Below are 23,554 nucleotides of genomic sequence, written 5' to 3' on the forward strand. Positions count from 1 at the left end.
GCTAGGGTGTCGTAGATAGCTGACAGTCGTGAAATGGTCGACAGGTCATTAGGTTCATTGCTAATTTGGAATGGACAGCACATTTTATCACTCTTGTATTTTCTATTACAATATGATGCATGGTTCAAGCTAGGAATTCAATTATTTTGGACGGGAGAGAGGGGTCTACGATTTCTGATCACCGGAGGGCGCATCCTCGGGACAATGGACATCTCTGCCGCGGATGAAATATTGTTTTTTAGCAGTTTTGTACTACTGTACCCTCACCATTCCAGGAAATCTGCGATAGTCTCATGACGTTGCTCCTCTTATCCCCAACTATATAAAATACTCTTTACGGCACGAACCACTTTGGAGTTTCCGTGCATTGTATTCTTCTGGAAAGGCAACCTAGAGCGGATTTCGTTTGACTTTAGCGACATCTCGTGGCGATTGTGTGAAAGCAAACGGGAAACGTCATCTAAGGTTGGCAAAACGCAGAACTCTAGTAGGAGTAGATCGCCAACACGAAGCCCTAGTAGACTATTATCAACTATGGTGTGATATTTTACCACCATTTACATCTAAGGTATGCTCAAAACTATTTTTTATGATATGTTTTTTCCAAATCGTCGTCAAATAAGCTCTGAAATGTCTTAAATGTGAGATTACTGGACACCATGAACTAGGAAAGTACCAAATTTCCACAGAATATTGTTTGACATCGATACACGCTGGCAACTACTAACATTCATCCCTGTGTTTGAGTGAGAGCGCAGAGTATCGGAGGGCGGGCGCAGCTGGTGTGTTGTTAATTTGGCGTCGTGGTGTATACAGGTATCTATTTTCATCTGCACTTATTGTTTTGTCTATGGTCTGATTCGCGCGGTTTTAATGTATTTCATTAATATTTCAAAACGCGTAGAGAACATTCTGATTTTACGTCTCGTATTCACCTTGTACTTGCTGTCGGATGGTTTCTTGTTTTCAGGAACCTAGAGTGCTTGTTTATTTCCATTTCAGGTGAAAGACAGCTCAATTTGTTATCAGACCCAAATCAACATCTTCAGTGTAGGAATTACCGTCCTGCGTATGTTGTCTTTTAAACACTTCAGTCATTTGTAATGCTTGTTAATCATATATGGGACGGCTTCAACATACCAGAAGTTTGTAGGAGAAAAAGGAAGGGCTCCATGCAACATAATCTTTAATCTTTTGGGACTTTCCTGCATTTGTGATATAAAAGTTCCTATAGTTTTGCACCTGATAGAGATCATCAATATTTGTCTCTGTGTGCTAAAATGATAGTGGCATAGCATTGGGTGTGGGAAACTAGATGTGTGAATTCTGCAGTGTTGACCCCCTGTGATGCCCACCCTCCCTGCATGGGTGAAAGGCTGGTTTGACCATGAACAGCAGGAGGTTTGCCATGAGTGATAGGGGGCAGGAACCCAAGTCTGCCCTTCCCTCAATTGAAAAGGAAACTACACACCTGGTTTGCAATAAGACTAGCTTTTTCATTTTTGTTGTAGGGTATGAGAATGGTACCGAGGTGAGTGTGCTGAACTACTTGAAGATTATCAGGGGTCTGACCCTGTATCACTTAGTCTGTCTCAGTGACTCAGTTGGTTAGGGTGCCTGCCTCCTGATACACCAACTGGTGGTGCTTGGTGTTTAAGACCCTGGTCCAGACTGCAAAAAATACTTGTTACCCTGAACACAATGTCTGACCATCATGGCCAAAGTGAAAAATTTTAGTGACAATGGGCACACATGATAATGGCACACACATCACATCAATCACTTTATCACATCACATGAATGTTACTTTGTGCACATCACAGCCAATCAAGGGATCAAGCAAGCCCTGCTGTAAGTGCCACTAAACACTTGGTGTTTAACTCACAGTGCCACCAATTTCAGTGCGTAAAAAGCTGATCTCTCATGGAGTCATGATGCTGAGTGGGAAATTTTACATAGAACTGGCTCAAAATTTTCCATCTGAAAATTTCATAAAATTTGTGTGATGTGCCCTGACCTGAGTCAGGCATGCACAAGCTCAAGGTTCAGCACACTGATGCCAGGGTAGGTGTCCAAAGAATGAACATATTTTTACATGCTGGCTTATGGCAATAACATTATTCGCAAAACATCAGTACAACCAGTCCTGACATATTTTTTACAAAGCAAATAATTATAATGTGTACATACCCAACTAGACCACCCAACCCATGCTGACATCAATTCTGATGAACATTAAATGTGCTAAATCATCAGTAAAACCTTGCTGTACAAGACAGTTTTTACTAGTATCTATTGTTTAGTCATGCATTGTTGATAAGTTTTTACTAGTATCTATTGTTTGTTTATGCATCATTGATAATAGATTTTCAAGTCCTGGATGCAATTATATTTTTGTAAAGTTCTTGTGTCAATTGAATTATTGCTATCAGTTATATATTACTATGTTGGCATTATCATCTGCATCATACAGTGTTCCATTAGAATGGGAGGAGGCATTAGCAAAAACTACATGCTTAAAGTGCAGACACATGTGGAATATCAGAATACATGACATAGCCTGAAGAGCACATCAGGCGCACTGATAATATACTTCTGGATGTCATTGTTCACCCTGTATTGGTGAACCTTCTAATAGTTTTGTGGAGGTCATTAGAAGGCATCATTTCTGATTAGGTAAGAATAAACTATGCCACAGCCCTTGGCTGGTGAGCAGTGGGAATATGCCAATGGCTGATGATATCTTAATGATAGTATGCTGTTGGATAGGGGCATGTTTGCTGTTTTCCATGGTTGAGTGGTGCCCGGTTTGTGGTGTGCACCATGACCAGACAAGCTTATGTTTACATTTTAAAATTGGGACCAAATTACATGCATGGTAATCATTTAGGGACTGCTTCATTTTGGTAGCACCTATAGTATGTCTAAAATTTATAAATGTTCAAAATAAGATATACATTGTTTCCCAAATTTATCATGCAGCTACTGAGGCCAGTGAAAACCAATTACATTTTTCCTAGTGCTTCTGTAAATGACAGTCATCTTCTAATGAAGCCTGACATTTTTGGTTGACAGATGGGTTGACATGAGATAGTAGCATCAGGGATGGAAAGCTGGGCCATGGTTCAGACTACACTATTCACACAGCATATCCACAGTTAACTCAAACTGTCATCAGGTGTCAGCCTGAGTCCCAAGAAGGCCTGGGGTATGTTTGGCTTCCAGCCATGTGCACATCTTCCTCAAATTCTATGTTTGGAAACATTGGGATTTGAACCAGGGCCTCCTGATTGTAAGCCTAGTGCTCTGCCAACAGAGTGCAAGCCTAGTGCTCTGCCCTCCTGGCTTAGCTTTCATTTTTTGGTTACTTAAAAACCTTCCTGACTTTACCCAGGTGATAGAACTTGGCTTGCAATCAGAAGGCCTTGGTTCAAGTCCCAGTAGTTCCAATGAGAGAATCTGCATCAATCATGTGATGTGTACTTGTCTGAAAACCAATCATTGGTCAGTCTTTCTTTTTGAGGGCTTTCTTAGGATGTTTTGTAAATACTAAGATGCCAGATGAAGACAATGGCTGAAACATTCTATCCCCATTTTTGATTAGTTAGTATTATTTTGATAAGATTTGATCTGTTGTTTTTATTGTTTACTGCCATGTGAGCTATCTTTTAAGATGTAGGAGCATTTAGGTTGATGTTTGAGGATGCTCTCTTTGAGGTTTTCTGGCAGCATTGCGATTGTCAAGTTATGGTACTGCATAAGTTGTGGATTAATGCGAAGTATTCCCTCTCCCCATAGACAAGCCTCCACCATGGACCAGATCACAGCTGTACTGGAGCCAGCAAAGCAGTTCACCAAGGACTCAATTCGGCTGGTGAAGCGGTGCACAAAGCCAGACAGAAAAGGTATGTCAAAGCTCAGAAAACCTCAAAAAGCAAAGCAAACTGACAAGTTGGAGATGTGTCACACCACGTTTTTACGTTGGCGAGTGAAACATCAGATGCAGTCGGCTGGGCCGACCTGGCGGTCATGTCCTCTGGAGCTTTGTGTACAACTTGGTGAGCGCTGGTTATGCTTTATGTAGTTTTCAGTCGCACAAAGTGTAGTCCTGTCTGAGGTGTATTGTATAATGGCACAAGCCACTGTTTTGCAGCCTGTGGGATCAAGTATGATTGTCCTGTAATGCTGCAAATGAGCAGAATGTGGCTTTTGAAATATGATAAACATAATTCTTGTTTAGTGCAAAAACTGCTGACCTAACCTGACTAAACCGAACCGAACCGAACCGAACCGAACCGAACCGAACCGAACCGAACCGAACCGAACCGAACCGAACCGAACCGAACCGAACCGAACCGAACCGATCCGATCCGACCCGACCCGACCCGATCCGACCCGACCCGGATCTCGGGAATCACCTTATGCAACTATAGGTCCGTGAAAGTTCCACAAAAAGTCGATAAAGGTCAGTGAAGAGGAAAACACGGTTGTATTGCCAGGTTTTCATCTTTCCGATTGTATTCCATCAAGCATATAACGTCGAGTCCGTTAATGGTCGCTCTCTGAATTAAGCTAGACTGGGCAGTAAAAGCTGCATGACTGGAAGTCAAGACCTGGTGTGCTCGTGAAGACGTATTACAGTGCATCGATAGGGAACTGCGTACTTGAACTCCGAGAGAGGCCACCGGTTCGATTCTCTAAGTGGCAATGCTCACATGTGCCGTGGCCTCAATATATATATATATATATATATATATATATATATATATATATACATACGTATATGTAATGAAGTGTAACACGCGGCAAGTTGAGCATTATTTCATAGCCGATAATATCCTAATCACGGAGCAAAGGCGCTATTGGGCACTCATCATTTCGCAAACTGCTTGTTTTTTCGGGCAGGTAAAGGAGGGAGTGGAACGTTTTCAACATGTGTGTCGGTTTGAATAAGTTCCAAGCAGTTGGCATCCCTGTAGAGGTACTGAATTTGGCCGGTGAAGGGAATCAGCGCCCCCTTGAGTCCCAGCTCTGCTAACGGGTGGACAGCGCAAGCTGTTCATTTCAGGGTCTAGCGAAACAGCAATAAACAATTTACACGGATGAATTGTGATTACCTGGACCGTGGTGGCAACCGGAACGCTTACCTGGACCTCGGTGACCTCGGACTCATTACCCGGTCCCTCGGTGACCCCGAACTCAGTACCTGATCCTTGGTGACCCCGGACTCATTACCCGGCCCTCGGTGACCCCGAACTCGTTACCTGATCCTTGGTGACCCCCGGACTTATTACCCAGCCCTTGGTGACCCCCGTGCTCATTAGCCCGGCCCTCGGTGACCCCGGATTCATTACTTGGTCCTCGATGACCCCAGACTCATTATCAGGCCCGCGGTGACCCCGGACTCATTACCTACCCTCGGTGACCCCGGACGCATTTCTGGCCCTCGGTGACCCCGGACTCATTACCCGACGCCTCGGTGACCGCTCTGAAAGCAGAATCATTACTGACCCTTGGTTGACCCGGAGACTCATTACCCGCCCTCGGTGACCCCGAACTCGTACCTGATCCTTGGTGACCCGGATCTTATTACCCAGCTGGTGACCCCGTATTACCGGCCCTCGGGGCACCCGGAACTCATTACTTGGTCCCTCGATGGACCCCAGACTCATATCAAGCCCGCGGGACCCGGACTCATTACCTGACCCTCGGTGACCCCGGACGCATATTTCTTTTACTGCCCTACGGTTGACCCCGGACTCATTACCCGACCCTCGGTGACCCGGATCGTACCAGGCCCTCGATGGCCCCCGGAACCCATTACCGACGCATGCTGACGAACCGCTGCTGGTTGTGACCGAATCTTTCAACAGCAAGTTAATATCCATTCAACAGTATTCTTGTGCCTTAGGTCTTTCGCGCAAAGCTCAGCTTATTTAGATTTGTGGTGTTAAGCATCGTTAAGACACATGGCGTCGGTATCTGCTTCTCACGCCGCCAGCTGTCAACTAGCCTGTGCATGGTTCGAACAAAACGGAACCGCTCACATTTTATGACCCAAAAGTTTAAGATTCTGTATACCAGTTGAGTTTAGCTGGATTTATCCCGGCTATCCCTGGCCATCAGCGGTGCGAATAACCAAGGCAGTTGGCGCGCCCTCAAAGCTCGTTGTCTGTTAATCTGTCTGTTGTCTAACCGCCGTCGTTTTGTAGTCATTAAGTGCCATTTTGACGGTGTGTGTTGCATAAAGAGTCTATTGTAGTGGATCTGTGCTTTGTTTTATGTTGGGTGATGCGATACGTAACATCAGTTTTTCGTGTTGCAGAATTCCAGAAGATTGCCTTTGCCACCGCCATCGGCTTTGCCATCATGGGTTTCATCGGTTTCTTTGTTAAACTTATCCACATTCCCATCAATAACATCATTGTGTAAGTATGCATTGATGTGTGCTGCGCATTGTGTATGGTCCACATGCTGCTATTAATGCATAGCGATTTGGTGTCCACCGCGTTTTTCTATGTCTGTTTATCTTCCCACGCCTAATCTTTGTGATAGTCACAGGCATGCCAGGAGCGTGATTTCCTGGTTTTATCACGCAAGTTTAGGGGCGCTTTTTCTAGATAAGGAAAATAGATGATCTTTAGTCGCTACTACCATAGTTAAAAACAGCAATAACGCTCTTTTAAGGCGCGATAGTAGCGATACATTTCATGCCGCAAGTCCTGAGTTGCATGCGTCGATCCTGCAACATAACAGTCCTTTGGGTGAGCCATTGCTTTGTGCCTCAACTGTGTGATTATTTCCTATCGATCGAGTCCACGATTGGCGGGCCGTGGAACGGTGGAAACACCGATGCGCCGCCGTACGACACGTGCGCGCGCACCGCCGACTGGAATGCGGACTGACCTGCCGCCACTGACCGCGCCACTCGCTGCAGGGGCTCGTAGGGCCGGCGGGTAGGAGGACGAGGACGGAGCTGCCGCGCCTGGGGCGCCCTCTGCTGCCGGGGCCGGCCTGCCGGCCGGCCGGCTGCGCTGTTACCGACATCGCCCTCGGCTGAATAATTTATACTGCGTCAGTGCCCCGTCGGGTGGCGCGCTCTGCTGCATTGGGAGATGTCCGGGGGTTATCAATACACGTCATCTTTATCTTTCTGTGCGTTTGGAAGCACCCGGCGAGGGGAAGCTGCAGCATGGCGCTTGAGATGTTGTCTGTGACGGGTCAGGAGGGCGTGCTCCATTCTGGGAGGATCTGCTGAGTTGGGGAGGGATCTGTGGAAGAATTGCACATCAGAGTGGCCATCCATCTGGTATTCAGCAATGCTGATGGCGCATGTCTGTCTGACATGGGGCGGCCAGTGGTGTCATCGGCGCTCTCCCTGTCGCGTTTGTTATCGTTGGCCCCAGGCCAGACGCTGCGTGTCGGGATGGTGCATCGCAAGGGTCGGAATCGCCACTGGCCAGCGGCGAACACTGGTCTGGAGCAAACACGGTGTCATTCTGGACGAGGCCGCGGCTTTTGTTTATGTGGCGGGCGTCGGGGGACACCCATTGATTTTAAGTTTTCTATTCTAAAATCGTTAATCTGAGCTCTCCAAAACAATTCTAAGCGCAATATTATCGGATAAATCCCCAGGCGTCAATGCCTCGTCGTGGGAACCGTCTCAGGGGTGGCAAGAAAGTTCCTCAACGTTGGCGAATTTGATACAACGCCTACTGGGAAGTGTGGGAAAAATGCTCCCACCCTCAAAGCCACGACATCCTCTAGACTACCAAATCAAAATTCTCAAATTTGATTGATTCTCAAATTTCCCGTGACGAAGCCACCGCCAGGGGCTTTTACGGTGGCGTCCGGGTGACCGCGTTATGGTGCGGATAGCAGTGGACGTAGGCAGAGGCGCTCGTGCACCTAAGTTTAGATAAGCGTTAGAATTACAGAGAACTTGGCATTCTATCCATGCACACCTCAAACCCCTCAAAGATCACCAGCCACGCCAGCAGACGATGCTCATCCGAGGCGAAATGCAGATTTTTTTTTCGATTTCACGAAGACTTATGTGGCCCACCCAGAATGTAGTTGTCTCAAGTCTTTTCTCCGGCTGCTCTGAGCCTGGCGCTACCGATCCAAATAGTAGCGCAGTCTAAGTGCTGTTCGTATCACACAAGACGCACGAGTTGAGTTGGGTCGGACGGGGGGTGGGTTGACCATCTGGGATTCTAAATATTAGCGTAAAATTGACTCAAATGAACATGTATCCCCACTTCCACTTCATACAAGTCCCAGAAGTGGTCGTGTGGTTCGCACTTTGGGCTGCTGGTGTGCACGCCATTGGGTTTTCAAACAGTAGCGACGACCAGCCGTGTTAATGAGCGACGTCCAAATGCAAATATCAATTCTCTATATTTTAAGCACCGTCGGTTCACTGATAAAAACTGGAGATTTTTTCCAGTGGAGTGCGTTTATGCAGGAGCAAAATCTGTGGCAATGATAAATACATCTATATATATATATATATGTTGGGATGCATATGATTATATTCATATGGGATCCACATATAGCAACAATGTGATTAACAATAATATCATAAGTATTTTTTCTGCCAGTTATTAACTGCTTGTCTGTCCGTGCAGGTCATCATATTTCAGATGTACCTGCTTTAAGTTAGCCCTTTCATATATGCGTCAACATTTTATACACAAGGATAACAACACCAAGCATGGAAGTAAGGGACATGAAGCCAGGTATTAAGAACCTGAACATAAACCTCATTTTATTGGACATAGGTGAGTTTAATACCCTATCCATCCTTTTTCATTTACAATTGATCTCTACAAAATAATTATTTTTGCATCATACGAAGGAGGATTTTCCACATGATGTTAGTGCCATAGATAGGTATCCTGATTATCTGATTCAAGAATAAGTTGATATCACTCACATAAAATCACTATATTAGGGTAATGTGATTATTCCTGATAACAATTCTTTCTGCTCCATGCTGCATCACATAACATGCACTAATCAAGATCACCCCTGCTATATTGTCCTGTGGACTGCCATCCAGCAGCATGCTGTACTAAAATCTCAGTGCTGCCTTCCATGTACCATCAGGGCGACCCAACAAGACAAAGGAGGGACATGATGTGCGGACATGCAGAGTGGCTGATCGGTCTGGGTCTATCAATATGTCCGTGTGGGATGAACCAGGTGCCCTTCTACAGGTAAACACACAACTTGTGTAAGTGCAAGGATGCTTTGCTTGTCAGATCACAAAACTCTTCAATTCTGTGTTTTGTTCCCTTTTGTCCATCATGCCATGTATGTTTTTCATGACACTACCCTGATCAGTTGTTGAATGACACATTGTCGATTTTTCAGCCAGGAGACATAATTCGCGTCACAAAGGGGTACACATCAGGTGTGGAAGAACTGCCTGACCCTGTATGTGGGAAAAGGTGGTGAACTGCAGCGGGTTGGAGAGTGAGTAGAGAGTTGTATGGTTTGCAGTTCTCCTGGCGTTGGTCGCTGGTTACCTGTGGGCTGCTCAGACGTGACGCAGCAGCTACCTTTCCTTGTTTTCCCGTAGGAATACCTCATGCCTCCGAGCATCTTCCAGATGTGAACAGTGGTGTAAGGCACTGTAATATATTTTGTGTTGATTGTGAGTGGACAATTTTGTTGGGTACATCATCTGCTCATTCTATATGACTTCTGTTCATTCATTGCCATTGCCACCTTCTCAATTCACTGGTTAATTTGTGCATCTGTACTTGAGTGATCTAAGACACTTCATGCTTCGATAATTAGGTCGAAAATTAGTCTTAATTGAGTCCATCATGTTCGTGCATATCTGCACTGGAGAACAGTAAACATCTGTGTCAGCTAGTGCAGTAGTTACTTGTCATATGCCAACAAATGGGTGACTAAGGCTGCCATCATGTGGTACATAGCTATGAAACGGGCCTGGTACTGTGCTGTTAGTCATTCATGAGCAGAATCCGTATTATTTGCAAATCTGGGCGTCCATTTGGCTATGGAGATCTAACTCGCTTGTGCCATGATTTTATAATAATCCTGGTTGCCCTATTCCAGCTTCTGCATGGTCTTCTCAGAGCTGCCCTTTATGAGCGAGCCCCAGGTCGAGTCCCAACAGCAGCAGCAACAACAGCAGCAACAACAGCAACAACAGTCACCGCCTCCGCAGATGCAGCCGGCAGCGACGGGGGCCGGCCAGCCGCCGTCGATGGCCGGCAGCCACAACGGCGCGCGTGACCCGCGGACGGCCGGCGCGCACCGCGGGGCCGGCGGCGGCGGCGGCGGCTGGCAGGGCGGCCGCGACCCGCGCAGCCAGCCCTACGGCCGCGCCCAGCAGGGCCGCGGGCGCGCCGCCAAAAACGACCCGCGCGTCAAGCGGTAGCGGTCGGCGGGTCGGAGCGGCGGGCGGGAGCGGCGAGCCGGCAGGAGTCGGGACCAGCTGGGCAGCTGGTGAACGCGTGACACCGGGTGGGGGCTGCCGACGCGCCGGTGGGAGTCGCGAAGTCCAGTGAGTGCGTAGCGGCGGGTGGGACGTGTGAGAGCTGGTGGGACGGATCGCAGCCGGTGGGACGCGTGAGCGCCCGCGGGACGGGCGGGAGAGCCGGTGGGACCGTTGTCGAGACGGCATGACGGGTTTCAGCTGATTGCCGACTGGGCACACTTTTGGAGTGGCTGTGGGCGACAGGACTGCAGAACGACCACTGCCAGCCAGGGCATCGCAGCGGAATCGTGCGTGCCGTGCTGCAGCGACGTTTGCGGCTGTTCGTGGTGCCACAGCATGACAGTTGAACCTGTCACCATTTTGTAGAGACTCAGAAGTGTCCAGGCTCGTGTTCCCACGTGGCCTGCTACGCCGCTGCCGAACATTGTGCTGGACTTTTGACTGCCTCAACTGGCATTTTACTCGTCCTTTCGGTGAAGGAAGCTTGTGCGGAGGAGGATCCCAGTGTCCGTGAGGTGCCTGAGCTGAGGTTTGTCCCAACCCAGCGTGCACACTGGTGTTTGTCGGTACGTGCTAGACGCGAGAGTGCTCAAACTTCCTGTGAGGTCCTGATGTGTTTCGTGTCATGGTGTGCGCTCGGGCGTCCCGTGAAGATGTGTCATGCCCTCTGTACTTGCGTCTTCTTTGTTGGATGCGTTTGAACGTCGTGCTTGTACATTCGTGCCGCGAACAACTTGGTGGGACGATGATCAGCCTGCTGGTCGCAGTTACTGGTGCTGAGATGAATAAATCGTGAACAAAAATTTGTCGGCTTGTTGAAAAAATTGCCGACCTAGCAATTCGGTGTACTGACAACCTGTGCAGGGGTCCAAAAAATGTGTCGTGTTCGTAGAGGTTGGTGAAAAAACGCAATTTTCCTGACATCGCTAGGTTTAGCGATTTCCGACCGAAACAGGTACAGCTTTTGATGGACCCGTGCTGTCGAGTCCCAACGTGTACAGACCGAAGATCACGAGGACAGGACGCCGTAGCCAGCCAAACAACCTTTAACTTCGTCGAAGTGAAAGTACACGCGTCCTCACGAGTGCGTGAAGTGGGTCTCTCTCTTGGGCTGATTTGTTAACAACGCAATTAATCTGTGGGGCTGAAATTTGTTTTGGAAGGTGTTTGACAGTGTAGGTATGCACTTTTAATTGTCACGGAACGAATAATTGGAGAATGGAACATGAACACGAGAACGAAGAATGGAACATGAAAAGGAGTGATTTCTCATCGCCTGTCCCTGAACATTTGTTGAATTCGGTTGCTATCTGGATGAGCGAGAACGACAGTCGTTCTCTGGCATGCCTGTCGTGCATTCAAATTTACTCACGCGCGGCGGTATTGACATGGCTTTATTAGATCACAGAGCATCGACTTGCACGCGGCGTGGGTTGACGACGTTTGTACAGGCACGGACGCTTCAGTCACTGCATGGTCTTCCGCTAACGCCCCCGTTCTTTTGGACTCTGGTGCCGCGGAAGATGCCCTGGCACGAGATATCTATATATTCTGCAACGGACAAGCGGCCCACAGAAAGCAACGTAAAGCTAGATCTAACTGGCACTGGATCCACGGCTAGCTTAGGCTTCGAGGTTCAGCTGGAGCTAACACGATCACGGCTAGCGAAAGCTAACTCATAGCGTTGGCAGGGTTAACACATACAGAACACGGATAAGCACAGTTTAAAGGACGCGTGAACGAGCCGGGTGGTGGACTATGCCACTGGCCGGCGGTGCAGCCCCCCTAGTTCGCAGCCGGCGTGCGCAGATCGCCCGTGCAGGACTCGGCGCGCCGGCGCACATACTGAATCACTGCCTGGTTCTCCAGGTAGATGGCGTTGCGCGGCTGCGGCAGCGCGCCATACAGATTGCGCAAGCGCTGGTCCTGCGTGCCATCGGCCTTCTTGTCCGGCGTCGGCCGGCGCCGGAAGAGCGCCGCCACGTCCTGCAGTTCGACCCCGCGCGTTTCCGGCACCAGCAGCCCCGTGTAGACGGCGAGCGCCACGCAGCAGGCGGCGAAGCCCCAGAATGTGCCGTGCGCGCCCAGCACCTGCGTCAGGAACGGGAATGCCTGGAGCACGGCGAAGTAGACGAGACCCCAGACGGTGAGGATGGCGCCGTTGGCCACCATGCCGACGGAGGCAGGGATTAGCTCTCCGAGCAGCATCCAAGTGACAGGCGCGATGCCGAAGCTGGCCGCCGCCATGTAGAGGATGAGCGCGACGATGGGCACCCAACCGAGCGCGCCGCCGGGCGGCAGCAGGCTGCGCTGCTGCGCGAAGAAGAAGCCGCCGAGTGCGACCAGTGCCAACGCCGACACAAGGCTGGAGGCGATCAGCAGCGTTTTGCGACCGAACCGGTCGGCAAACGCCGACGCCAGCACGTTGCACACGAGTCGTGTGCATCCCAGAATGACGGCGCAGAGGTACTCGTCGACGGACGAGCCCGAGATCTGGAAGATGGTGACAGCGTAGCTGAGCACGGCCAGCATGCCGGAGAGGATCTGCAGCACGAAGAGGCCAGTGACCAGCAGGATGGGAACGAGCGCCTCGCGCCGCACCATGCGCCGCAGCACGTCCGCCACGCTGCCGCGGTCCTCGCGCTTCTCGGCGCGCTGCATCGCCGCCTGCATCTCGCGCTCGGCCGGGAAGTCCTCGCCGCGGTAGAAGCGGTAAGACGCGGCCGCCTCCTCGAAGCAGTAGTGCGCCGTCAGCCAGCCGGGCGACTCGGGCAGCCAGAAGAAGCCGGCCGTCATCACCACGTTGGGCAGCAGGCCGAGCGCCAGTGCCATGTGCGACCAGTGCACGGCCGCGCCCACCGCGTAGCCGACCAACAGGCCCAGCGAGCAGAATACCTCGGGCGCGGCCGAGAGCAGGCCGCGTGCCTGCGGGCTAGCGATCTCGCAGATGTACATGGTGTAGCAGGAGAGCGTGGTGGCGTTCAGGAAGCTGACGAGCAGGCGGCCGCAGATGACGAGGCGCAGGTCGCTGGCGAGGGCCACCAGCAGCCAGGAGGCCACGGCCGGCGGCCCCTGGAGCATCATCAGCCGGCGCGGCCCCATCAGGCGCAGCAGCACCGAGCTGAGCGCGCAGCCCAGCACGATGCCCGCCGTGGTGATGGACACTGCCGGACACGGACCCCAGTCAGCGCGCGCGGCCTCCCACACCAGCGACGCGGCGGCGGCGCGGCGCAGGGCCCGGCGGGAGACGAGGATAGGGCACGCGCCGGTGAGGGCTTCACGGGCAGTCTTAGCTGGGAGAGTGAAGGGTGCGTGCATATTTTCTCTCGCTACGCAGCTACTAGGCGACCCAGTCAGCAAATCGGTGATCTCGTGGTTACCGATTACCGATACTGATATTGGATAAGTGAAGTGACAGCATGCAGCTGGGATTAAGTTAGCCTGGTTTAGCTAAGGCCTTTTGACAGTTAAGTGAGTTACGACTATAGAGACGAAGTTCACTAGCAACCAGGTATGGGAGCGAAGCCAGCCTCGGCTTTGGCTTTGCGAAGCCGCAGTTTTCCTTCAATGCTTTAGGGTCAGCTTCAGCTTTGGGTCATTTACCACGACTGGCTTCGGCTTCGTGCCATTTTGAGCAGCTGGCTTCGGGTCCAGCTTTGGTATTTTTTTTTAGCCGGCGGCTTTGGCTTTGGTTTCGAGCAATCTTTGGATTATAGCTCGATGTTCGGCTTCACGTGACCTTGAACTGCTGGCTCCCACTATGTTATCGTGATTTTTATTAATTGAAAATGCGACTTCCTCACAAAAACAACCTTAACCTTTTTGTTCCCCAACATCCACACAAATATACGAAGCTGCAAAACGTACATGGCTGAGAGCCCAGCCCAGCAGATTATTCTCGGAACAAATTGAACTGACAATGGCCAGGCAGCTAACTGTCCAAACCGCTGTGTTGGTACCAAATAGAAGACAAGGACGATAGTGTTAAACGAAGCTCGCCTGTAAAGATAACGCCTGGTCCCAATTACTCCGCAAAATAACGACGCCATTTTGACCTCGTATAAATTTAGCACACGCCAACAAAGTTTTGTTGGGTAAAGCAATGCAGTATTTGGCTTCGGCCTCGGCCTCGCAACCTTAAACTAACGCGTTCGGCCTCGGTTCCGTATATCTCCGTGTAAATTCGAAGCATCGACTTCGGCTTTGACTTGACCTGTGCTGGTTCGAAGCCGCTGGTTTCGGATTCGGGTTTGACGTTTAAAAAATACGAAAACAATGGCTTTGGTTTCGGCTCCGCAGTTCCAAACTTCAAAATGCACCAGTTTCTGCCTCGACAACGGTTTTATGTCATTGGCTTAGCTTCGAATCAGCTTTGAAGAAGCCTGTCTTCGTCTCCATGCCTGCCAGCCAATATGCAGGTTCATCAGCAAGGCCCGGTGCCTCATATTAGTGGCTATACTTAAAAGGAACCTTAATACCTTCACGCAAATCAAATGTTGAACATAATGGCTCCTGTGCGACATACATGCTTGAAAGTGTAAATATTTGCAGCCGTAGAACCTCAACAGAGTCCATGAAACCACTCACATGGCGTCATTTTAAACGGCCACATTTCTGCCTTCTTCTCATGGACGGCGACTCTCGTTTCCCCGCGCCACGAATGGCATAGACCGGTGTTTGGTTAAACTGGCAAAATCCTTGCTTTACTTGACTGATGATATGAGAAGTCGCGCAGACTAAAAGACAGTTCAGACAGACGGCTTACCAGCGCAGACAAAGACGCTCATATTTGAATGCAAACATGCTGTCACTTCAAATCCTATTCGGTTATCCAGTCATTGTACTGCTGCCGGCGCAGGTGCAATGATCACGGCCAGCGAATGATGCACTGCACATGGCTTAACGCATACTATCCTAATCATAAAGAGTAATGGACTGAAAGAAACAGACAACGCGGTCAACACAGCGGAATGGCCTCCAATGTCTGCTAGCCAGACACCGGAGCTGGGTCAAAGCATGAACAGAACGTGCGCTAACTCACAACAGACAGAGAACCCCCGGTGCCGGGCGGCCGGCCGGCTATGCTGAAAGACAGAGAAGAGCACACGATGTCATGGGTCAAACGCGTTGGCCTCTGGTAGGCGCTATTGCAAGCCATGGCTACCGTAAGGAAATGCGGTTGGCGAATGATGACAGGCTGTGGTCGAGCACCGGCTGACTTTGCATGCCAGTTACGCTCCTCACAGTGAAAGCATACGACGATTAGAGTTAGGGATTTGAAAATTAACGACGCCAATGCCAGAAATCATTCAAAAGGTGGCACGATTGTCCTTAAGAAAAGCGGAAGTGTAGATCTAAGCGCAGCGTAACAACGTGGAAAACGTGCTTAAATTTGACGGTGTGCATTTCCTTTAACCACACCACCATTGCTAGGTAACGGGATACGATCAACGTCCAGGTCGTGCGTATTTCAATGCAGCAGTTGAAAGCTCATGCATGATCGCAAGTCCCTGCTCAGTTCAAATATCGCTCTACCAATTGATTATAGAGGCGCAACAAAGCGTTGCTACCAGAAGAGATGAACTCATGAAGTTAATGCCGTCCAAAGATAAAGCCCTATATGCCAAATTTTGGCCGTTTTACGTTTTCATGTCGTCTAATTCGTCTACTCATGTTGAATTTGGTGATTAAAGAGATAAGTCCAATTTTCAACAAGCTTCTAGCCCTCTCTTTTAGCTAAAAGCGTTTGCAAATTTGAACTGCTGGTTTAAATAAGACAGTAGTATGGTTGTATGTTGCCGAAATATCAACCTAACCATATCTCCATTCTCCATGTTTTTCTGAGGAATAAGGCTAATACTGCTGTCTTACCTATGTGGATAATGTTCCTCGCTAACTGCACTGAACAGCTTACGTGATGCTGGTTTAAATATCTGAATGCAGCATGAGAAGACGAATCAGATGACATGAATAGCGGAAAATGGCCAGAAATGAACATATGGGGTTTTACCTTTGGACGGCAGAATTGATCAAGTATGCTAGTTGAGGTGCGAATGTATGTTTGCGTCCTGCCCGAGCGATGCACTTTTCAATGACATCACTTCCTCTTGTACAATAGAATGATATGAATGCAACGTCCACCATATGGTGTACACGAACCTATTGAATTACGCAATGCATGTTTTTAGATGATCGAAAACAACACATCGGGCACTTGCCGAGGCGTGTCATTTCCGGCAGCCACGGACGTTTTCAAGAGCCCAGTGCAGCAAGCGCCCCCGATGACCCTGTAGGACACTGATCTATCGGCATACGAAACACGAGTGTGCGTATGGGCCCGTGCGTAAATGCACGATTTTCTTCGTTCGCTGTCATCTCTATCATCAACGTGTATTTCACGGAGTCGTGCTCCGGGTGCGGATGTCATCCAGTGTTCTGAGTGCGCTGTCCTGTTTCCCGGTGTTCTGAGTGCGCTGCCCTACTTCCTAGTGTTCTGAGTACGCTGTCCTGTTTCCTAGTGTCCTGAGTGCGCTGTCGTGTTTGCCCAACTGTCTCATTTTAATCGGTCTGGTTTCTCCGCGCTTGTTAGTATCGGTCCGTGCATGTGAATCCGAAGCACTCTGAAGTTTTCGTACGGGCTGACAATGTCGTTAATCTTTCCACTTTGTTACTTCATCCGGTCTATCAGAAAGCCTGGCAACACGTCGATAGTCATCGGTATGCATTGATCCATATGTGCTTACCCTGAGAAGTGCGCCACATTCATAGGTTTAGCATCCCAAATTGAATTAAAATGAACATTGAAGAGGCTCGGGCTCTAGTAGCCATCAGCGTACATGACGTGGGTTTTGTCAGGATGCACTCAGACTCAATTATGTGTGGGGTTACTCGGGCTCAATTGTATGTGAGGTCACTCGGACCCAATTCTGTGTGGGGTTACTCGGGCTTAATTGTATGTGATGTCGGACTGTGTGTGACTATGTGTGATGATGTCACTCGGACCCGATTATGTGTGGGGTTACTCGGACTCAGTTGCACTCGGACTCAGTTATGTGTCTTGAAATTCGGAACGGCAAAAGCATGTAAGCCTCAATAGGAGAAGATGCGTACGTGAGCATCGCTTTGTGTTATGAAATTTAAATAACTCCTATGCAAGCACAATTTATATCTATTAAATGCGCTGCATTGCATATGATATATTTGCGTTATATCTCCACCGCTGAGCCATGACAGTCATTTTGTCGCTGCAGGTGAGTTTATCTAGCGTCTACATCATAATCTTTCGATAATCAACATAGAATGTGAAGGTGTTCTGATGCCAAATTGAGTTAGGTGAGTAACACGCCGCATGAATTGTGTACACCCCTCAACAGCCGAGCCTTTTGCGCATATATCATAAGCCACGTAGTGTGTGCAGCGATTCAGGTTCCGGAGAATTATGAGTAAAAAATGTATTTGACCAAACTGATCGACATGCACCAAGAGGCAATGCCATGAGACATTAGGGAAAACTAAATGAAGGCACCGAACGTTTCGACAGCTTGCCTTCCTAAACTAGCGAAGTAACTAGTACATTATTCCACTCGCAAAACAAGCGTGAGAATAAAGAGCTATGGGAGCGCCGCTTACCCAGCAGGCTCTGCTGTTCCGGCGAGAGCAGCAGGCTCGCATCAGCCCGCAGCTGGGGAACCAGGATCGCAGAGAAGGCCATGATGATGCCGATCGAGAACTGCGTCATGGACGCCAGCCCCGTGCCGATGTACTGAAAAGGGAACCACATGAAGTCGCGAGCGTTCTTTGAAGATAGGCCTAACTATCCAAGGGAACAAACTGCACGACACATTTCATCGCTCCGGCAACATGATATTACCTTGCATCACATCCTTTCGACCAAGGCTTCCAAAACAGGCTGCAGTGAGGCATAGCATATTCGTGCTGATACAGACTGAATTGGAAATAGCATACCGAAGCAGCATTTCACCACTTTTGACTGCAGTAAAACATATGCTCGTAGTGCGTACCTGTGGCCATTTCCTGAGCTTGATTCTTCCAAAGTAGCTTGCAATCTCGATAACAGTCTCGGGACTCTTGTCCATTCCTCGCCGATCGGGAGCTGGCGCTGGCGAGGATCCACAGATCTGCGGTACGAGACGTCGCCCGGGCGCTGCCGCCTTATATGGGGCCGGCCCAGCCGTGCTGAGAGCTCAGGCGGCTGGACGTGACCCGGCATGGGGGTTCACGCGCCAGTCGAGCACGGACGGCTGGTGGTGCGCAGCGGCGGTCATCAGGTGCGCCGCCGTCGCTGGGCGGCGGGGACGCGTGCTGTACGCCGCAGCACACCGCGCATGCGCGCCCCAGCGGCGGCATGCCATCGTCCGGGTTGGTGGTTGACCTGCGAGTTGCTGGGGCGCGCCTTAAGGAGATCCTCCTCGCTAGGCTGCGAATAGGACACACAAAACTAACTCACGCACAATTCGACCAAAACGTGCTGGTTTTTCTCATTTGCAAGGGTTTGTTCCGAGCATAATTCGGCATAAACGTGCTGGTTTTTTCCCATAGGTTAAGGAATCCGTTTTTTTGTAGCTAGGACTTTTCTCGGATTACATTACACAACACGACAAGGTCGTACCGGGCCGCTCCCCCCCCACTCAGTGAGGGGAGCGACCCGGTTCAGGTCGCTGACGAACTTGACCGCCGAGCCGGGGGGCCGCCGTTTGCCGCGCGGGAAAACCTTTGCTGCGACGAGGTGGTCGTCCGCTATCCAAACGTATTGTGATGGTTGAATACACTGAATGTGTGTGTGTGTGTGTCTCGTGTCTTACTTTGCATTTGCTACCGGACGAAATTAGCCGGTCTAACGTAGTATCGAGCGCGTTTTCTTGCATTGATACCGGGCAGCATTATCCGGTTTAACGTAATGTAGCCTACCCCTGTCCCTTGCTTTGCGCCGGATAGCCCAAGCCGGCTTAACGTAGCTTTTTTCCTGGCCTGAAGCCAGAAGTAAGTTCCCCCAGCCCCGGCTATGACTTTAGGTCGCCGGGGCAAAACAAGAGCTGCTGGGGTGAGGTTTTAACCATCTTTTCGGGTAATGGTGTATACCAGCTGTCGGGGGCGTACAACATCCTGAACGAAAACAGTGAACATCTTTTGTCAAAATTGTGTTAACCATGTCATGCTAGAGTAGCGTTGCAACGGGGCGCGTGTTTTGCATACAATGTGCTTGTGCAACTTTTGCAACTTTTCCATTATTGATTCTTTGAGGATTTTTGGGTCTTCAGAAACTCTTACGCATTGCAAGAGGTGGCTCTAAAGGTGGCTCTAGGGCGCTACCTTCCTTCGTTAAGTTCATGTCCTTCCCATTCAGTGCTAGTAGTGTCCTCACGTGTTCATGCAGCCCGGCCGTCTTACAAAGAAAACTGCACTCGGTAATGTACTGCACCCTGTGCTCCTTTCAGAACTCTATGCGACTGTGAGGCTGACCAAGTCCTTGCGAGACATATAGGCACTTCACTGCTCAGTATGGAGGGTGGGGTTGAAACTAGGAACACCATAATATTTATTTAGGATTAGGATTTTAAACATTTAGAGGAGTCCGTGGAGTGGTTCTTCTCCTGCTACATCCGCCTGACATAACGTGGGTTTCGATACACCCTGCCGGGCATCTTGCCTACTGCCTTCCCAGTATCTCATCGGCGTTAACACGAGTGGATTTAAATGCACTTATAATACGTCCCCCTCTCCACTAGGCTGAGCTGCCGTTGCTTCCACTGATCCGCATAATTTACCGACTTTCCTTCAACCCCACGCATCTGTCCAACTATCATCATAAACCACATTCATTCGTCCTATCCATAATCAACTTCGGCCCCACAAGTTTTTTGTTTTAGTTCATTCCAGTGGCGCACAGGGTTGTGGTGGAGTACTATTGCATGATATACTGCCTAATTGGGTTTTAGGGCCTGCCGTTCACACAGGGATTTCCTGGCTGAGATCTTATGCCGTCTTCGCGGAGCACGACATCTTTCGACGTTTTCGCGAGAAACATGTGGCGACTGCACCAAATCGCACCTCCCGCATAGCTTTGTAGGCGCCGCTCCTGTTTTATGAAAGACATCCGGACGGTTTATGCCAACCTCGACTGGTAAAGAGCACGTCAACAGCCCACAACTGATACCATGTTTCCTTATGGTCTTTGGAGGCCCTTCATCCTTAGTATCGCCAAGGTAGCGTCCTTGCCCCTAAGAAAGCCTGCATTTGCCAATGCCAACCACTCAGGGATTTCCTGGCTGGTACTTTATGCCGTCTTCGCCGAATACATGTTTCGGAAACGTCTGTACGAGAAACTCGTGACGACACCGAGTCGCGCCTTCCATGAAGTCTTATGGGCACCGTCTCTGTATAATGAGAGTTCCTGTGACTAACGGCCATTCTCTCTTGAAAGAGATCAACCCTTCTGCGTGATCACTTCTGATCTGACGGTCAAAAGTCCCATCTCCTCTCTCAGCAAAGTTACCAATGTCGGCGGACATCATGGGCATGAGAGCCCTGCACACATAGCCGTCTTCGGCCTCACGCACCTGCTTGGTTGTTATTGATGTGTCCAGATGGTGTGTTTAGCTTATCCCCAGCGGCCTGACAGTATCGAGAGAATGTTCATTTCCTTCAAAATCGCCCTCTTCGGAAGCTGGAAGGGCCAACACACCTTGACATTAAAATTACATAATTTGTGACATGGTTTGCTCAACGCACTCCCCATCTAACCATTATATCCCAGATCTTGTTTCCATTATATTACATTCGAATCCAAGCTATAACATGGGTTAGCAACAGGATAAATATGCCCGGTTCAATAAAGCCCAGTTAATAATTCTCAGTGTAACTTCATGACACATACGCCTAATGATGTGTGTGTTGCACCCAATATGGGCTTATAACATAAAAGTGTGCTGTTGTGTATGTAGTTCGGGAGGCCCCCTGACGTCAAGTCCAGGCCCACACCCCAGTTTTGGATGTGGCCTAGTACGTTAGGACACCATGCGCCAATCAGTAAAATCGTCTGTCGCCTGATTTCACGGCAATGCATTACATAGGGGCACTGATCCCAGGCTAGGTGTGTAGCATGACTCTAGGAAAAACCTACCCATGAGAGGTGAATGTGTTTTTAGTCACGTGCCAGGATCACGTGTCACGTGCGAGGTCATGTGTTATTTCAGGTTAGATCCTCATGAGACAATCACTACAAAAATGAACGCGCTTTTTTAGTCCCTTACACCATTCATTTGTGGATATCACTTGAAATCTATTTTCAGGACATACAGGTTGACTCTGGCTCGCTCCTGGGCTTATCATGATCTCTGACCTATGCATAGCGTGAAAAAGCTACCAAAGTTTTGATATGATAACATCGAACCACAAGAGAAATGTATCGCAGCATATGGTTCAGGCATTGGTTTTGCCTTGACACCATCAAGTAACACACCTTCCTGGATGCGAAAAATGAGCGATTGATTGCACTTTGAATCAGCGAAATCGGTCCATCGGTTCCAGACACATGTACAGAGCGGCACAAGAGCTTCGGTAGGTTGTGAATAGCAACACAACCCATTCAATGCTGAAATTCAAATATGCTTACCTTATTACTATTGCTCGCAGATGTCATTACTATAAAAAGGGCTGCAGCTAATCGAATGTTCTTTCATTGGTCTAAAGTCATATGCGTAAGAACGTTTCAAAAAGTTTGGGGGGGGGGCAAGCTCAGGGTGTACTTCAGGAGCTTTTTTCTGGAAAGCGAGCCTGATGACCTGGTGAAGGGGGTAGGGTAGGGATGGAGATTGTTATCGCTCTTTATTCAAATGTAATGGTTGCTATGTTAGCTATACATCTAGAGCTGTTTATCACTGGTGCACAATCTTGCCTATTCGCCTCATCTGTCATTTGGCAATTAACGCTATCCAGCTTCCCTAGAATATTCGTCCATTTTAACACTGTCTTTCCTGGGGAGACGAGATTCCACGAGCGGGTAGGTCTTTTGGGTCATTAAGGAAGCATTTGCCTCCACAGTGTAGATGCCAAAATACGGCATGGATATAGGCTAGTGAAAATTTTAAATTTGGATCGATGGCTCACAGTGCGCCAGGTTTTTTATGCGCCCTCATTTCGTTGGCTGCTTTTCAAGGAATAAGACTTGTCGCAGAATTTTAGGCGGAAACAAATTCGGGAGCTTGAACGTGTTAGAAACAATGTGACAAAATCCATAAAACTGGAGATTCCCTTTAAAGAATCAAGCCACATAATAAGGCCCACCTGTCATGTGTTCCTTATCTGGGCCCTGCTCCTGTCCGCCGTCGGTGGTCACTGCCCTGGCCTGGATGTCTCCCGCATGACTGACTGCGAGCTGATCGTGTGGCTACTTTGTTGCGTACTTTTGGATCAGCGTTACTTCTGCATGGTGTATGAAACATGTGTTGGACACCTGCAACAGTATTTTTCCCGAATTATCTTCCCTCATACTACACCATCGCAGAAAAATAGCCTCCGGGAAGCTGTCTGCCTTAGGTATGGTTTGGCACGACGGACGCTTCATTGTCCATCATGCAACGTGCGCGACTTGATCTGCTTTTGTGTATAGGCAGGGCGTAGCCACAGCCTTGCCAAGAGAGAACACAGGGTTGACAAAAGCCCATCTTATTGTGACCCCCCCCCCCCCACAAATCCCCGGATATGGCTTACTTGTTAACAAGTGACACGGTTTTCTTCGTTTTATTGTTATTTTTACCTTGTAACCAGAACAGAAACCAGGAGCTACCGTGAGCTCAATTCGGTTTGCATTTTGAGGCCAATAAGCTGCAGAAATCAGGCGTTGAACGACTGCGTGGAAGAAATCACCGGCGCTCTTAATTTAAAATGATTAGCTGACCCTTTCTAAACCGATAGAATTCGGAACCTTTGTCCATTTTTTATCTGGGTTCTACAGACATTGAGGACATCACGAAGGTAGATTGTAGATAGATATGCTTGATCCAAATTTGAAGGCGAAAATTTGATTGCAAATCGAGTGGTCAACAATGTTTACTAACA

At 49.1% G+C, this 23,554-nt stretch overlaps 2 protein-coding genes across 2 annotated transcripts; one reads left to right on the plus strand and one right to left on the minus strand.

The window, feature by feature from the left end:
- Window positions 1-8,614: 8,614 nt before the first annotated feature.
- Window positions 8,615-10,417, plus strand: LOC119109330 (SOSS complex subunit B2-like). The gene is given in 6 exon segments (XM_037232940.1): window positions 8,615-8,783; window positions 9,112-9,221; window positions 9,379-9,417; window positions 9,419-9,480; window positions 10,093-10,225; window positions 10,328-10,417. Coding segments are annotated over 6 exon segments (501 nt in total). The 5' UTR covers window positions 8,615-8,716.
- A 1,845-nt stretch (window positions 10,418-12,262) lies between these two features.
- LOC119109332 (facilitated trehalose transporter Tret1-2 homolog) lies at window positions 12,263-18,598 on the minus strand. The gene is made up of 3 exons (XM_037232943.1): window positions 18,499-18,598; window positions 18,107-18,239; window positions 12,263-13,641 (listed from the first exon to the last, which is right to left on the minus strand). Exons 1-3 carry the CDS (start codon window positions 18,571-18,573, stop codon window positions 12,263-12,265), a joined length of 1,587 nt encoding a protein of 528 aa, XP_037088838.1. The 5' UTR covers window positions 18,574-18,598.
- Between the last annotated feature and the right edge of the window lie 4,956 nt (window positions 18,599-23,554).

This window comes from Pollicipes pollicipes, unplaced genomic scaffold (genome assembly GCF_011947565.3).
Source record: "Pollicipes pollicipes isolate AB1234 unplaced genomic scaffold, Ppol_2.1 Scaffold_7231;HRSCAF=8579_pilon_pilon_pilon, whole genome shotgun sequence".
Taxonomy (NCBI): domain Eukaryota; kingdom Metazoa; phylum Arthropoda; class Thecostraca; order Pollicipedomorpha; family Pollicipedidae; genus Pollicipes; species Pollicipes pollicipes.

Coding starts and splice junctions, on each gene's coding strand:
- LOC119109332 (XM_037232943.1), bottom strand. CDS start 18,573: ATGGACAAGAGTCCCGAGACTGTTATCGAGATTGCAAGCTACTTTGGA. Junction 18,240..18,498: donor AGCTCAGGAAATGGCCACAG/GTACGCACTACG, acceptor TTCCCTTTTCAG/TACATCGGCACGGGGCTGGC. Junction 13,642..18,106: donor GGAACAGCAGAGCCTGCTGG/GTAAGCGGCGCT, acceptor CGTGTCCGGCAG/TGTCCATCACCACGGCGGGC.